The sequence below is a fragment of the Haliotis cracherodii genome, unplaced genomic scaffold, assembly GCF_022045235.1.
Source record: "Haliotis cracherodii isolate W230 unplaced genomic scaffold, xgHalCrac1.p SCAF_11, whole genome shotgun sequence".
Classification (NCBI taxonomy): Eukaryota; Metazoa; Mollusca; class Gastropoda; order Lepetellida; family Haliotidae; genus Haliotis; species Haliotis cracherodii.
In genome coordinates this window covers 18,903,038-18,918,027 of record NW_027266266.1, presented here as the reverse complement: position 1 = coordinate 18,918,027, position 14,990 = coordinate 18,903,038, and the positions used below count along the sequence as shown (strand labels likewise).

At 37.9% G+C, this 14,990-nt stretch overlaps 1 protein-coding gene across 1 annotated transcript in view; it reads left to right on the top strand.

The window, feature by feature from the left end:
- LOC139456292 (transducin beta-like protein 2) overlaps positions 1–13,176 on the top strand; it is a 29,981-nt gene extending 16,805 nt beyond the window's left edge. Inside the window, exon 12 of the mRNA XM_071237917.1 lies at positions 7,788–13,176. Coding sequence (XP_071094018.1) covers positions 7,788–7,842 — 55 coding nt within the window. The 3' untranslated portion in view covers positions 7,843–13,176. The remainder of the gene's footprint in view (positions 1–7,787) is intronic.
- Positions 13,177–14,990: the final 1,814 nt, after the last annotated feature.

The window sequence follows — 14,990 nt, the reverse complement described above, 5'->3', positions numbered from 1 at the left end:
GATTTTACAATTTGCATTACATATTTACAGAATTTACTAAGGTTTTTTAATACAGATATCTCTTTACAAGTGAAAAGTCTTTGAAATTTAATCATATTAGGTCTTTTAGAATATGTAGGTGGGATATACAAAATTCTTTCTTTCGTAAAATATGGACATTTAAAAATATAGTGAAATTCATCTCCAATATCATCAATAAAACACGGTTTACATTTTCTTTCACAAATAGGTATCCCATTCCATCTTCCTTTTTCAATTGGTAAGTGGTGGCATGAAGTACGAAATAAAAGTAGAGGGATAGCTTTATTTAGGGGTAGGGACGTCAGATAATTTTCTAATTCAAATTGTGGTTTCAAGAGAGAATAGACTACACCTTTTTTTTAATTTTCCACCTCAGAGCTCCAGGTTTGTTTAGCATGATCAGTTAAAATAGAGTGAGCTGTTGCTTTGAGCCAGGAAGATGAAACAGGAGACTGTGACAACCATACATAACTTAAACCAATATTGTTTAGAACATTTTGAATACATGAAATCCAGTCATAGTTGTAAACACCTGTATTATGGATGTTATATACAATAGAGTAAATGATTGAAGATATTTTGCTGGATTTATCTGTAAGTAATTTCGACCAAAAGGTTAACATACGGGTTTTAACATCAACAGATAACGGAACTCTACCTAGTTCACCGTAAAGCATGCATAAAGGGGTACTCTTTTTAACAGGTAATAATTTTCTCATAATACAAATATGTACATTTTCAATTTGTTTTAGATTAACAGAACCCCATAATTCACAACCATATAATAAGATTGGTTTTACCATTGTGTCAAAAAGATATAATTGGCATTGAATTGATAAATTAAGGTTTCGGCTTTTACGTAGTACGAAATACATGGATTCTGTAGCCTGTTGACATAGATTAGCAATGGATGCTTTAATATTGTCGCATCCATATTGTTGCCTAGCCAGGTCTGCACTTGGAGTCAGACTCGTTGGCTGGGCAATCTGGCAGCATCTGATGTCGGTGGAAGGTGTCGAAGGGGTAGGTAATTCGAGCTTGATACATACCTTCTCAGTGAATTTTGTCACACGTTCAGAATTCAAATCCAAGCCAGGCATACAGCTGTAGAGGATTGCAAGTGCCTGATTACCAGCCTGCTCGATTTCTGCATGGTTTCCACCTGTCACCATGAAAACCTTTGAATATTCCTGAGACCATCCGTATGCCATATGGCCTCGATGCTGTGTCGGTCCCTGACAATGCATATACAAAGAGCAAAGAATGGCTGAGATTAGGATCAAGGATCATCTGTAGGATGAAGATTTCAATGATCTTTGTACTTGTCTGAAGAAAGATGGCCTCATGGTATCGAGTCTGAAGTGATATTGCAACAGGATGAGAAGGTCGGTGTCATTCCCTACCACTAGTTTTTGAGCCAATGTACAGGCAGACATTGCAATGTCATAGTCAGCATCTCCGGATGAGTGTTTAATCTGAAAACCCACCTTTTTCGATTTTTGACCCCAACAGAGTGATGAATTTCTGTTTGTTTCTTTCATTTGCCAAAAGGGCTTTTTCTTCATTTTCAGAATCATGTCCGGTGTGAAATCCACATCCACTCCAATCTCACTTCCAGTTCTTCTCTGATGGGTCTCATCCATGGTCGAAAAACACCACAATAACCATCAAACACGATAAGAGCATTGCAGAAGTGGTTCCTCAAGAAATGAGCCTGCACAGCTTGTGACACTGATTTGCCGGACAACATCTGATCTGCACTACCCTCTGAATATACTTGAGTGACGATCTCCTTTAACCCAGATCCAGCCATCAGATTCCCAACTGTACCCACAAAACTCATCTAAGGATGGAATCCCCCCCCCCCCCAAGACCAGGGCTATTTGATGCAAGGGGCTCTCAGCTGGCCGTGATTCGATGATCATGTATGCAATTCACCAAATTTGCTGGTCGATTGTAATAACCGGTGTGATTCCATGTCGTCTGGCATGTTTGGAAATATACTCCAGCATTGATCTGACACAGGATTTGTCACTTGGTGTCATGCTGATAATCAACAAGAATATCTCAGAGCTCTTCCTGGGGTATGGAATGTCAGAATGAGAATGGAGCAACTGCATGCAACCGGAACACAGTGGTCAACACACACACAAGTGGCGCAGTCCACAAAATATCTAGTTTGCTATTCTTTTCATCAAGACAGAAGTCACCAATTGGTGGATAGATAATGTTCGCCTGCACTGCCTTTGGATTTCTTTGTGAGAATAGTTTGACACTGTTGATTTTTTTAACATCATCCAAGTCCACCTTAAGTCTTGGTACCCTCCGTTTCACCATCTCGCCCATGGCATGGATTGAGCCAGTCCCATCAGTGCCTGGTATTGCACGAATGTATCTGCAATGTCTCTGATTAGGTGAACACCATGAGTAGTCACCGAGAATTTTCTAAATTTACGAGGAGCTGAAACCGAGTTGGCTTATCATATCCACTAAATTACAATGACCATATTTGTGTTATAGTGTGATACTTTGTCAAACTTGTCGAGGAGGCAGAAATGATGGGGACATGTCGAATGCATTATTGCCTGACCCAATGACGCAGTATGGGGTTTACTGTTTCAGCTCTTGATGATGCTTGAAGGAGGATGCGTAATGCATGTGGGAGGTAATCAAGATTGGTGTCAATCAATGCCATCTGCTCATTGTCGAGATACACATCAACATGTTTCGACATGGTCTCTACCTGCGTATGAATGTATTCTCACCCAACTTTAATCAAACTGTCCATGTCGGATTTGTCCACCTTTGCAACATTCTCATATGCCGTAAAGAGATGCAATGTTAGGTTGTTGCCTGATTGAAGTTATGAATACCTTGTTCCCATAGTGATTCATGAACTCCCTTTTCAGTTGTGATGTAGTGTGTAGTTGATCATCACTCAGTGCACTCATTGACTTCATAATGTGATGCAAATTGTCCAAAGGAATCGTTTCATCATCATTCTCTTCCAAGTAATAAATGGCAATCTCAAATGCTGTCATCTAGGACATACACTTCAGTCGACCAAGTCTCCGTTTCTTCGGTGGAGCCTCTTCATGTTCAATATAAGCTTCAGGTATACTTGTCCCTCTCCGAAAATTCTGATCACAAGCATGGTGATGGATAGCTTCTTCAGCTGGTAGATCGTATATGGGCACGATACTTGACTGTACCATCTTGGCCCAATCATCTTGCCTGTTGACACAGTATGTTGCAGACATATGTTGAGTAACTCAAGAGCCATTGCACGGCTGAAGTACACTTCTATATGGATGTTTGTATGCAACATCCTGGTCAATACAAGTACCACATAGAAAACAGTGAGTTTTAAAATTTAAGGCTTAAACATATGATCGAAAAGTTTTCAGCTACTTTGATTGCCTTTGGATTTATATGCATACTTCGACACTGTCTGTGTACCAACAGGCTACAGTTGTATATGATGTCTGGTGCATCTCATTTGTGCAGTCTGTTTGCATAATTAATGCTACAGCAGCATTTTGCTGTCAACTTCACATAATCCTGGGGTTTGTCCAGGTTAACTGGTTCCATACATAGCAAACAAGTCGCCATCTGTGATCTACATAGGACACCTTCAGTTGAGAATAGTCCCCTGCGAATAGTAACAGTTGATAGAAATATGGTTGACATGTGTCCAGATACAAATGTTGCTTTTCCGATTATAGCAAATGATTTTTGTGCTAAATGTCTTGATTATATCTTCTGAATTAACTTTTAATAAAGTTTCTGAGAAGCTAATACCATTTGAGAAAAATAACTGCTTCCTGGAGTTTGGATTATCTCCCTTGATTTTCCTTGAAACAAATGTTGATGTTAATTTTAGGGCTCTGTTTCGAATTTTATATTTATATTTGTTCATATTTTCATCAGTTATTCCTCTCTAGAGCCAATCAACTATATCTTATACAAGTTTTCATTTTAGCTATAAAAGAAAAATAGCTTATACATACCTTTATGTTCTTGAGGTCTATCTTTAAAACATTGTATGCATGGCTGCCATTTTGAAGAAGGGAATACTTTGGGTTTTTTCAATTATATTTGTTTCTAACTTGATTATTTATGTGAAGACAATAAACTGTATGATTTTATATGTAAAAAGTCAACATTATAATAAATCGGTACTGATATTAACAAATATATGTACTTTTTCGTCATTTTGAAGCATTATTTTAAATTTCTATGTGAACTTTCCTTTCAAAATTGTTAAATATACATTTCTTTGCATTTATCCTGGCAAGCTAATATAGATAGACTCATCATAAATGTTTTTATTGTTATTGGTTCCACGTTTATGACTATTATTACTTTTGTTGGCGGCCATCTTGGATTTGACCTATTTTCGGATGGTTCCCCATGTCCGATTTTGGTAAACTATTTTTTATTTTAATGTATATGTGTCAAGGCACCAAAATCCAGCAATAAACCTTTTCCGTCAATTTTGTTGAACCTGGACCTTTTAATTACTGGACTATATCTCAGTCTTCTGGTTGGAATGAAAAGAAACATGCCTGTGTACATGTTTACCCTTGCCAGATGTATTTTTTCCAGTCAGCCAATCCATTACTTTTGTTCACCTTATGTGGTCTATTTTATACATACAGGTACTGCTTCCAAACTGTTTTTTCTTTGTATGCAATCACAGTATCACAACTTCCTCAGCTGGTGTGTATAAAAGTTCCCCTGTCATCATGAAAAAAGAATTATAAAGGAAAGTCATATTTTCATTCAAAAACATATCTGTCTTTCCTTGAATACTCTTTGTCTAAGTGCCAGAAATGTAAGTGTCATAAAAAAAATAAATTCAGATTTTCATAAGGACTTTTCTTAGATAGACCTAGATCTAAGTGAAACCATGTGACTAGTTAGGTAGAATTATAACCTTGTAAGCCCTCATTTCTGAGGTGTCCATATTTTTCACATTTTTAGGACTAAACGTGATCCGTGTAGATCTGCCTGTTTTGTTATGTAAAACAAATTCTTGTCTTAAAAAATGAGAAAAGGAATCATTCAGACGAATTTTTTTAATCCCATTGATTCACGAAAATCAGTTGAAATGTACAGTGGTGACTTTTGTACCCAAAATTTCTAGTAATTTGTTACCCAAATGGGTATGTGATTTTGTAGATCTACCTAGAATTATTTCAAAGATATACATTAATTTGGTGTCTTAAACTTAACATAGTATCACTTTCCTATCAAAACAATTCATTCTAACTTAGGTTTAACCAACTTAACTGGCCTCTCCTTCAGTGACAAGACGTCAGTTTTCTCTCAAAACTAAACAATCAATTTCAAGGATCAGTCATAATCATATTTGGCACTTGATGAAATATTTTATTATGTGTTCTGTTCATCTACATTAAAACATAAATATAATTATAGATCTATTGTCTTATTTTCTTAGGTACAAATTCACAAAGTATTTTGGGTACAATTTAATTTGTTTTGGGTACAAAATCACACATATATATAAATAGGAGCCTAGAATCTATATATATTTACACTACCTCGTTGTGTACCAAAATGTTATCGGTTCAGAGGACGGGAGGTTCTCAGAAAGTTTTCAACAACATCTTTAATATTTAAATTGTTCTTTTTGTAATGTTAGACCAATAACAATATTATGTTATTATTATGGCATATCAATACGTTGGATCGCTCTCCGTTGCGCTCGTTTATAGAAAATATTTTAAAATTAAAATCATCGAGCGTGAAAGCCATTACAGTTTCGGATTTAGACTTACACATTTTATGGCGACAATCACGAAGAAATATGAAACAAATAAGAGTGAAGACTGCTCTCCAGATCAATAAATAGTAAATAGTTGACGAAAAATAGTAAATTATGTATTTTCTTTTGAATTGGAATCTATTTCGGAATTTCTTTATGATAGCTTACCAACTTTTGCATATTTTGCTTCCATGTGTCACATGCGGTACGTGCTTCCGGTTTCAGAAATGATAGCTAAAATTGCAAGTATTTTGATTATTTCTCGTAAAATGCATTATTTTGCTATTGAATGGTTTACCTAGAATGTATATCAGTTCAGATTTTGCGTATCATCCAATATTTGTCATTTTTCGCAGTGTTTGTTGACTTTGTTCGACTCAACAAATCGCGAGTTAGGCCACGCCCAAACGTATCACTGACGTTTGTCGGCTTGGCAATGTGTCGGAAAATTTATCAAACGAAATCATTTGCAAACTCTTTAAAAATGAAATTCTTTTTACAAAGATTTATACATGCGTGTCAATAATTCTAGAAAATTAAGTTAGATGTAACAAAATGATTGTAATAGTCTAACGGGATAACTATGCATGTGGAGTTGTTTGTTTACTACCGTTGCCATGATCGTACAAGTTCCATCCAATCGATGATGTTACGATTCAGATTGTTTTTGTTTACAATTAATTACACCGAAAGTTGCTAATTTTTAGAAATAAAGGAACATGAGTGTTTTCCTTTCGTCAGCAAACAAAAAATTATGATCAAATAGGAAAAATGATGAAATTATATAGAAAATATCGGACTGCATGCCGCTCAACGTGAAGTGCCAAAAGTCAACAATGGCCGTTCCTGGTAGATGTGTGCCGAGAAGTTTGGCCGAAACTTTTTTAACTCGCGATATTTTCTTTTTGAGGTAAATAAATGACTGAACGTTTTGATATTGAGCAAGCTGAGCATTTATGCATGTCATACGTAATTTAAATGTTACGCAAAGCCTTCTTGGTAAATAGATATGGCGAGTTTTATTTTGGGGTGTTGTTATGCTATTCGCCTGTCGAATGGGTTCGACATCAGATGCACGGGGATGGACACCTCTGTCGAATGGGTTCGACGTTAGCGTGCAGAGCTTTAAACAACAAACAAACAAACAAACAAACTCTTCATTCCATGAGTACCAGCTGGTTACTGACAGAGAATGGGAGTAAAGTGTAGGTTGCGTGTCCCGTGTCCCGTGTCCTGTGTCCTGTGATTAGCAATAGTTAGAATTGCAGGTTAACTCGCTGACCGTAATATTGACTATTATCCAGTGTGTTTATTGTGATGGATACCCTAGACCCATATGTTGGCATAACTTTGTTTCTGAAGTGACATCACAATCTCCATGTCTCTCATGTGACCCACAAGTGTAATATGATTGGACGCTGATTTTTATTACTAGGTAGACACTGAATAATGGAGGATATCAGGAGCTCTCCACATATGGAACACTACAGTAGACATGCAAATTAAACCATAAATAATATTTATCTCCTAATTATAAACGCATTACACATTCTCATTGGTCATTTAACAAGTATCAACCAATCAAAACACAGATGAGGTGATCTTCGAAACATAATCTCATTGGTCATATTAATATATGGTTGGGGTAACAGATGCTAAGGACAGAGCTACTAAGGATAGTTTACTAGAGATATATACTTTGGTATATACTTTTCCCTGAATGACTTTAACTCTTTGTATCATGTTGTATGGTAATGTTTATTTATTATTTATTTATTTATTTATTTATTTATTTATTTATTTATTTATTTATTTATTTATTTATTTATTTATTTATTTATTTATCCCATAATCATCTGAGGTGCACAGTAATGCAAGAACTTGATTAGCTGCAGGTTCTGCTTGCTATTGTACAGGTAATGAATTCATGACACAGTTACTATTATATTCTAGAAGATATGATATATATTTTCAGATCCTCTCTCTCAGTGATTTTGGGAACAACCAATGGGCATGCAGAGAGCAAGTAAAGAAACAGCCAATCAGCATCCTCGTTGTTGTTGCTCAAGGAATCAGCAATGAAAGGCAGCATCTCACTGCAAAATATTTCATAATCATTTCCCCTAATTTTGACATGTGTAATATTACGCTGAACATGCACTTGCTCTTCATCCTACTTTGAATCTAGGAGGAAGAAATTTAGACCGAAACTTCTCATAATATTAATGCCTGGGTAAATGTCTACAAAGTGCTCAAACTTTTCAAAGTATGCTTGGTCAAATTTTCTGTCTTGCAAGCTTTTAATATACAAATGGATCATTTATTTTGTCTTAGAAAATGAAAATTGATTATTATTATTAAATAGAAAAAATTATCCAAATCTTTGGATTAATGGACAGTATTGGATATACCCAGTATCACCTTGGCAGAAGAATCTGTTGGTGGAGGTTATCGATGAGAGGATTCCAGTAGTGTCAAGTAAACGATAAATATGTTTCCTAATGCTTCGACCAATATTAAGTCTTTGAAATGGAAACATTAAACATAAATTGTGTTTCATTGTGTTTTAATATATAACTGAAAAGAGCACTGAGAATTTTGTTAACTGAAAATAATCTAGACTTGCCAAACCATAATAGACTTGCAGGGGAATCTTTTGGATATTTTTATTTCAGGGGCTGTATGACAGACTAGTTCATGCTCTGAATGGGTTGTTTCCCAGTAGATACACATGCCATTTCTTACACAAGTATTAATGCAGCCTTGCACATGAAGGAATGTCGGGTAGCCAAGTGGATAAGGTGCTGGCTCATCACACTTAAAACCCAGGTTTGGTTCCCCAGCTGGATACAATGTATGCAGTCCATCCGATGTCCCTTGCAAACTGATATGGCTTGATTATTGGTAGAAGTGGTATAAAAACTGTATTCCCTCACTCACAGTGTACATAGATGTGCTGGATCTGTCAAGCTTTTTTCTGTTCTGGTGTTTCTGTGAGTTGAAATCGATTCCATTCTTTTTCATTATGGTTGGTTGGTTTTTTGTTTAATGCCGCACTCAGCAATATAACAGCTATGTGACGGCGGTCTGTAAATAATCGTGTCTGGACCAGACAATCCAGTGATTGATAGCATGAGCATCGATCCACGCAATTGGGATCGATGACATGCATTAACCTAGTCAGCAAACCTGACCACCCGACCCCACAAGCATAGTCGCCTTTTACAGCAAGCATGGGTTGCTGAAGACCTATTCCACCCCGGATCTTCACAGGTCTTTTGTCATTATGGTACAAATGTGCGTTCAACGATGCCCATTGGTGTTAAAAGGAGTGTAATAAATGGCATGTGTAGCGCTTTATCATGTGTCAAAGGACAAGGCAGGATGAGGCCCTCTTTGACCCACAGTGTCTGCATAATTTAAGAATTGAACAACCGTTTGTAAAATGTGATTGATGTTTTCAGAAAGTTTTCAATGAATGAGAACTTTGCATTTCAATAATTGCATGTTAGAGACTTATAACTTTTAACACTAAATGCATTTCATTTCAGAGGTTTTAATGAAGTGTTTTTCTAATGTTTGAAAATGAGCAAGTCTTTGACCCTAGCTGATTTTCATAGAAGCACATGAAAACATTACAAACATATGGTAAAAGATTTTGAGTCAAGGACTTGTTCATACATTTGAAGTGCCTTTTTCACTCATTTTGGCTATACTTGTGTATTGGACCATGTCAGAAGTCCAAAATTTGCAAGTGCTTTAAAGAAGAAAGGCTAGTGGTCAGTTGGTTGAATTGTCTGATATTTTCATGCCAATACTTGAAAGTATTAAACAACTTTTAGTTTGACATTTCTTGTGTATCAAACAGGCCCTTATCCTACCTCCTTTGCGAATACCAAAAAGTCATTTGTGGTAACATTCATTTTTAAGAGCAAGACATATCCTTTGTCCCATTTTCTTCTCTGTAAGTTTCTTGGTGATGTGCTTTCTTACTGATCAGTTACATGAATGACCTATTTTTCTATGATGATAAAAGTGTTATCTTACCAAGACATCTCTGTACTTCATTGGATTTTCCCTGGATGGTGATGGGAAGTTGGAGAGAGCTTCTAATAATTTTCATAAACCTTTTGATATACTCGTGAAATCAGCTACATGGTAGGACTCTGGTTCATGTCAGATTCTCAGATCTGTGGCATATTCTGTTTAAAGGTAGATATAACTATATAACTTTGTATGTGATGACACATAATGCTCAGAACAATTAACGAAATAAATTTGAGTATTTAGAAATATGAAAGGGTATTATAATTCTCAATGAAAAGGAAGGGGGCAAACTTTCAAAATTACAATTGCTTATTATCTAGCCTTCATAAATGACAGATGATGGAACAGTTCAGTCCCCCATAACTTGGGGTCATCAGACCTGGTCACCCTAGACTTGACGGACATCAGACTAGGTCACCCATGACTTGACAGACATCAGTCAGTCACCCATGACTTGATGGACATCAGACTCGGTGACCCATGACTTGACGGACATCAGACTCAGTAACCTGTGACTTTACCGACATCAGACTCGGTAACCCATGACTTGATGGACATCAGACTTGGTCACTCATGACTTGACGGACTTCAGACTCGGTAACCCAAGGCTTGACGGACATCAGACTAGATCGCCCAAGACTTGACGGACATCAGACTTGGTCACCCATGACTTGACGGACATCAGACTCGGTAAACCAAGACCTGAGGGACAGCAGACTCGGTCACCCAAGACTTGACGGACCTCTGACTTGGTCACTGAAGACCTGAGGGACAGCAGACTAGGTCACCTATAACTTGACAGACATCAGACTTGGTAACCCGTGACTCGACGGACATCAGACTCGGTAACCAGTGATTTGACGGACATCAGACTAGGTCACCAATGACTTGACGGACATCAGACTCGGTAATCCGTCACTTGAGGGACATCAGATTCTGTAACCCGTGACTTGACGGACATCAGACTAGATCGCCCATGACTTGATGGACATCAGACTCGGCTACCTGTGACTTGACGGACATCAGACTGGATCGCCCAAGACTTGAGGGACATCAGACAGGGTCACCCAAGACTTGAGGGACATCAGACTAGGTCACTCATAACTTGACGGACATCAGACTTGGTAACCCATGACTTGACGGACATCAGACAAGGTCACCCAAGAATTGAGGGACATCAGACTAGGTCACTCATGACTTGACAGACATCAGACTAGATCGCCCATGACTTGACAGACATCAGACTAGGTCACCAATGACTTGACAGACATCAGACTAGGTCACCATGACTTGAGGGACAGCAGTGGTTGAAACATAGACAATACATACGCCATCTTTGCATTATGCTAGCTGCCAATTCATAGCTATGTACTGTTCTGGTTTTGCTATCTGACTTCCACTGGTCGTTGATACATAATTACGATTCACGCCTCCGTAATGCTATAGTAAGGTCCGATGCTGATTTTGCAAAGGTCTTCATAAACTCTGTCAAAGTGCAAGTTATCTAATGTCATGGAAATTATGGTTACGGTAAATGTTTGGGAACAAGGGGGTATGAACTGTATTTACGATATTATGTAAGTTGCACTCTAACGGAACATGTGAAGGCCGATGTCAACGTTATGAAGGCGTGAATCGTAGCTATGTATTAGCGAGCAGTGGATGTTGGAAGATTAAGAGTGGAGTAGTACAGAGCTGCGATTTGGTAGCTTGGCATTATTATGCTCCTAAGGTCAATGTGAAACTGTCGCTTCTCTTCACTTACATTGGAAGTGGACATCATGGTATTTCCCTTCCTTACATCGGATCATTATGTTAACATACTGCCACTGTTTTCCATGCATGTAATTAGTTTTATTGTGGAGTCTCTTTAAATATGTTATACGAGGGTAATCAAGAGGGAAGAAATACCTGCCCTTGAATTGATTTCCCCCAAAACATACGAAAAGAAACCGATTTAATGTGATGGGTATGTTTTACACCGCTTGTAGCTGGTTACAAAAACGCAAATTATTGGGACAAATAATAATTAGTTATGTCTGGTTTGTTGACTGATTGCCAGTATGCAATCACGTAAGGCAACAAAAACAAATCCGTCAGTTTGGAATAAGACCTGATTTTCATTTTTTTCATTTAGTGAGAAACCTTTCAATATCCTGAATGAACTACGATCCATGTCGTAAGTGCGACATTGTGATCAGCTTATTCAGATTTGTTTCAAGATTATTACTTTTTGAAACGGTTTCATGTACGAAACGTTCACACAATGATTTTACTTCCATTCCGACATGTTTTGAATTCATGAAGTTTGTAAAATGCAGTATGAAGGTTAAATATTAAGCTTGTTCCGAGCTGAAATAAATGGACTCCAACCTTCAGGCTAGAACTGTCATCCAGTTTTTCTCTGGCAAAAATTGAATTTACCCTCAGTGATGAGGTACACGTTCTAAGGCAACAAGTAAGAGATCTTATTCAGTCAAGACCTTCTGATTTGTGTCTTGTTTGCGCTGATGTACGCCAATCTAATTGAAGTCAGTTCTTTTACTCCAAAACGATACTTCTCTGCCTCATGATCGGACGACACCTCTATCGAAGTCGTATGAACCCTGAGCGAACTTGGACTGCCCAACTACATGGGGATGTGTGGGTTCTTGAGGGTTTCTTAAACGATTTGGCTTCATTTCTCTACCACCCCATTTCGGTCATATAGATTTTAATAACAGAAAACCCATACAAGACACAAGTATGCCGAAGGTACTCCGTTTGGGGCTTTTGCCACGGAGCTGAGAAACAACGTCGTATATAAACCTAGCGTGGACTTCATTATATGCATTCGGGAAAGGTCGTTCTAGCTCAATTTCTTGATACAGAAATCAGATATGCTTGTCTCATTGCTTCGTGCACTCGTACCGATAATTTAAAAGCCTCGTCGCTGATTAGAAAGTTCACACAAAGAGGTTGTTTAACGCCGCATTTAGCAATATTCCAGCTTTATGACGGCGGTCACAGAGAGGTATCGTATCGGAGTAATAGATCTGATTTAAATGAGATTGGGTATAAACTGGATTGAATCATGTGATGGCCTATTTGAGCTGGTTTAAACTGGATTTTCCCGGTTGATGCTTGTGTCCTGTTGGAGTCGGTCTGTGCTTGAATTTACGAGATAAAACCTGTTGGAGTTGGTATGCTGGATTGTGATTTTGGTGACAGGTGAATTTAACGAGAGGCCGGAGTACCTTTTTAGTTCTTTATGTTAACCTGAGAACCCACTGTCAGCTGACTGCCTTGACAATGGCTTTGTTGTTTAAACAAGGAATGTATGAGAATTTTACTGTTATAATATATATTATGAAAATAATGCCGTGTTATTGTTTTTACAGTGTAGAATATGCTAAGCACATTTTTTAGTTGAATCTCGAACATATTAAGCGCCCTGCTCCAGTTTGTAAGTACAGTCTTTATAAGCACCCCCTTCTGAGACCGAACATTTACAGTCGGTATTTCCGTGTGTAAAGGGGGACATGGGTGGCCCAGTCGTCTTAGGCGCCGCGAGTCGCTGTGCAGAATTGCGTCCCTTGGGCACGGCAGAAACCTATGATAGTGGGTTGTCCCCGATTATGTTTCTAGGTTTCTCAGCACCGTGCTCGTGGGTTTCACCGAAGTGGCGACGTCCGATACCTGCATCACTTCGGGTTTTCCTCCCACATTAAGCTGACACGCCGTGATATAACTGGAATGATGTTAAAAGCGGCGTTAAACCCAACTCACTCACTCACTCACTCACTCACTCACTCCGTGTGTAAAGTACAACGGTTAAGAAGGGGGACACAATTGCTTGGTAACTATATTTTAGACAAGTTTAAGTTTAAAAGACGTTTGAACTAAGTTTGTTGACTACTACTTGATCTCTGAAAACATATTTATCAATCAATTTTCTCAAAGATCATACAGTAAGCTTTAAAAATTGTTTCTTAGCCTATAAGATAATCAATGAGCCTCCGTAAAGGCGATCGAATTCACCTGGTCAAACTTATCAACACGGAAATATTTTTGACAGACAGTAATCATAATCGTTCAGGACAAATCTATAAATCTATACATTATACATCACAGGTATGTGTTCATCAATCATCTGATTCATTAATGTTAGCATAAATAAAATAGCTACTGTATATTGCATAGTGGCTATAATTTATTGCACGTAGATTAAGTACACCAGCTGGAGTATTCTCATGGTTATAACATCTGCTTCATAAGAGTGAAAAAATTATACAAAAAGAATAATCGATCTCTCTTGGTTGGTCTGTAAGTAATCAAGTCTGGACTAGACAATCCGGTGATTAATATCATGCGCATCGATCCACGCAATTGGGACATGCATCAACCAAGTCAGCGAGCCTGACCACCCGATCCCGTTAGTCGTCTTTTACGACAAGCAAAGTCGCCTTTGACTGCAAACATGGGTTCTGAAGACCTATTCTAACCCGGAAATACACAAGCATGTCCCACTGATTCTTCTTGATTTAGGATTTTCGGTTAAAGAAAGCATTTTGTCTCTCATATGTTACGAATATGAACATATTTTCGAAAGCCTTGTATGGTTATTAAATCTACATATTGAGACAGACACTCTGTAGCAGTTCCAGGTACTATCAAAACCAGTATAGCCCCTTGCGTATTGAACCAGAAGGTGTTGGGTGCCTGTAATTTAATGTCTTGGAATGTGACCTCCTATTGATCTTCCGTTTATCAGAAATCAGAATGTTTTGAGTCCGGTTTATCTTGGTTGTTGTTATACACACGTGTGACATGTTTTAGCTTTGACCTGTTGTAGCATCTGTCACAATCTTGCGTACTTCAGTCCCGTGACTTGGTGATAATTGACTCCGAGGTTCACTACTCCTTAGCATTGAAATGGACAAAGTGAGTATAAATCACGTTGACCCTCAACAGTCAATCATCCACACTATTAATGCACGTTCACATGCCCTTTTGTCATCTTCCCGAGGCAAGAGAGTTAACTGACTATAAAAGTCCAGTTTCCACCCTTGCCGAACTAGGCTGGTATTATGGAGTTACATTTTGGCTGGACTAACGAGTCTATGCATAGTCCAATCAAAATCGCGCACCG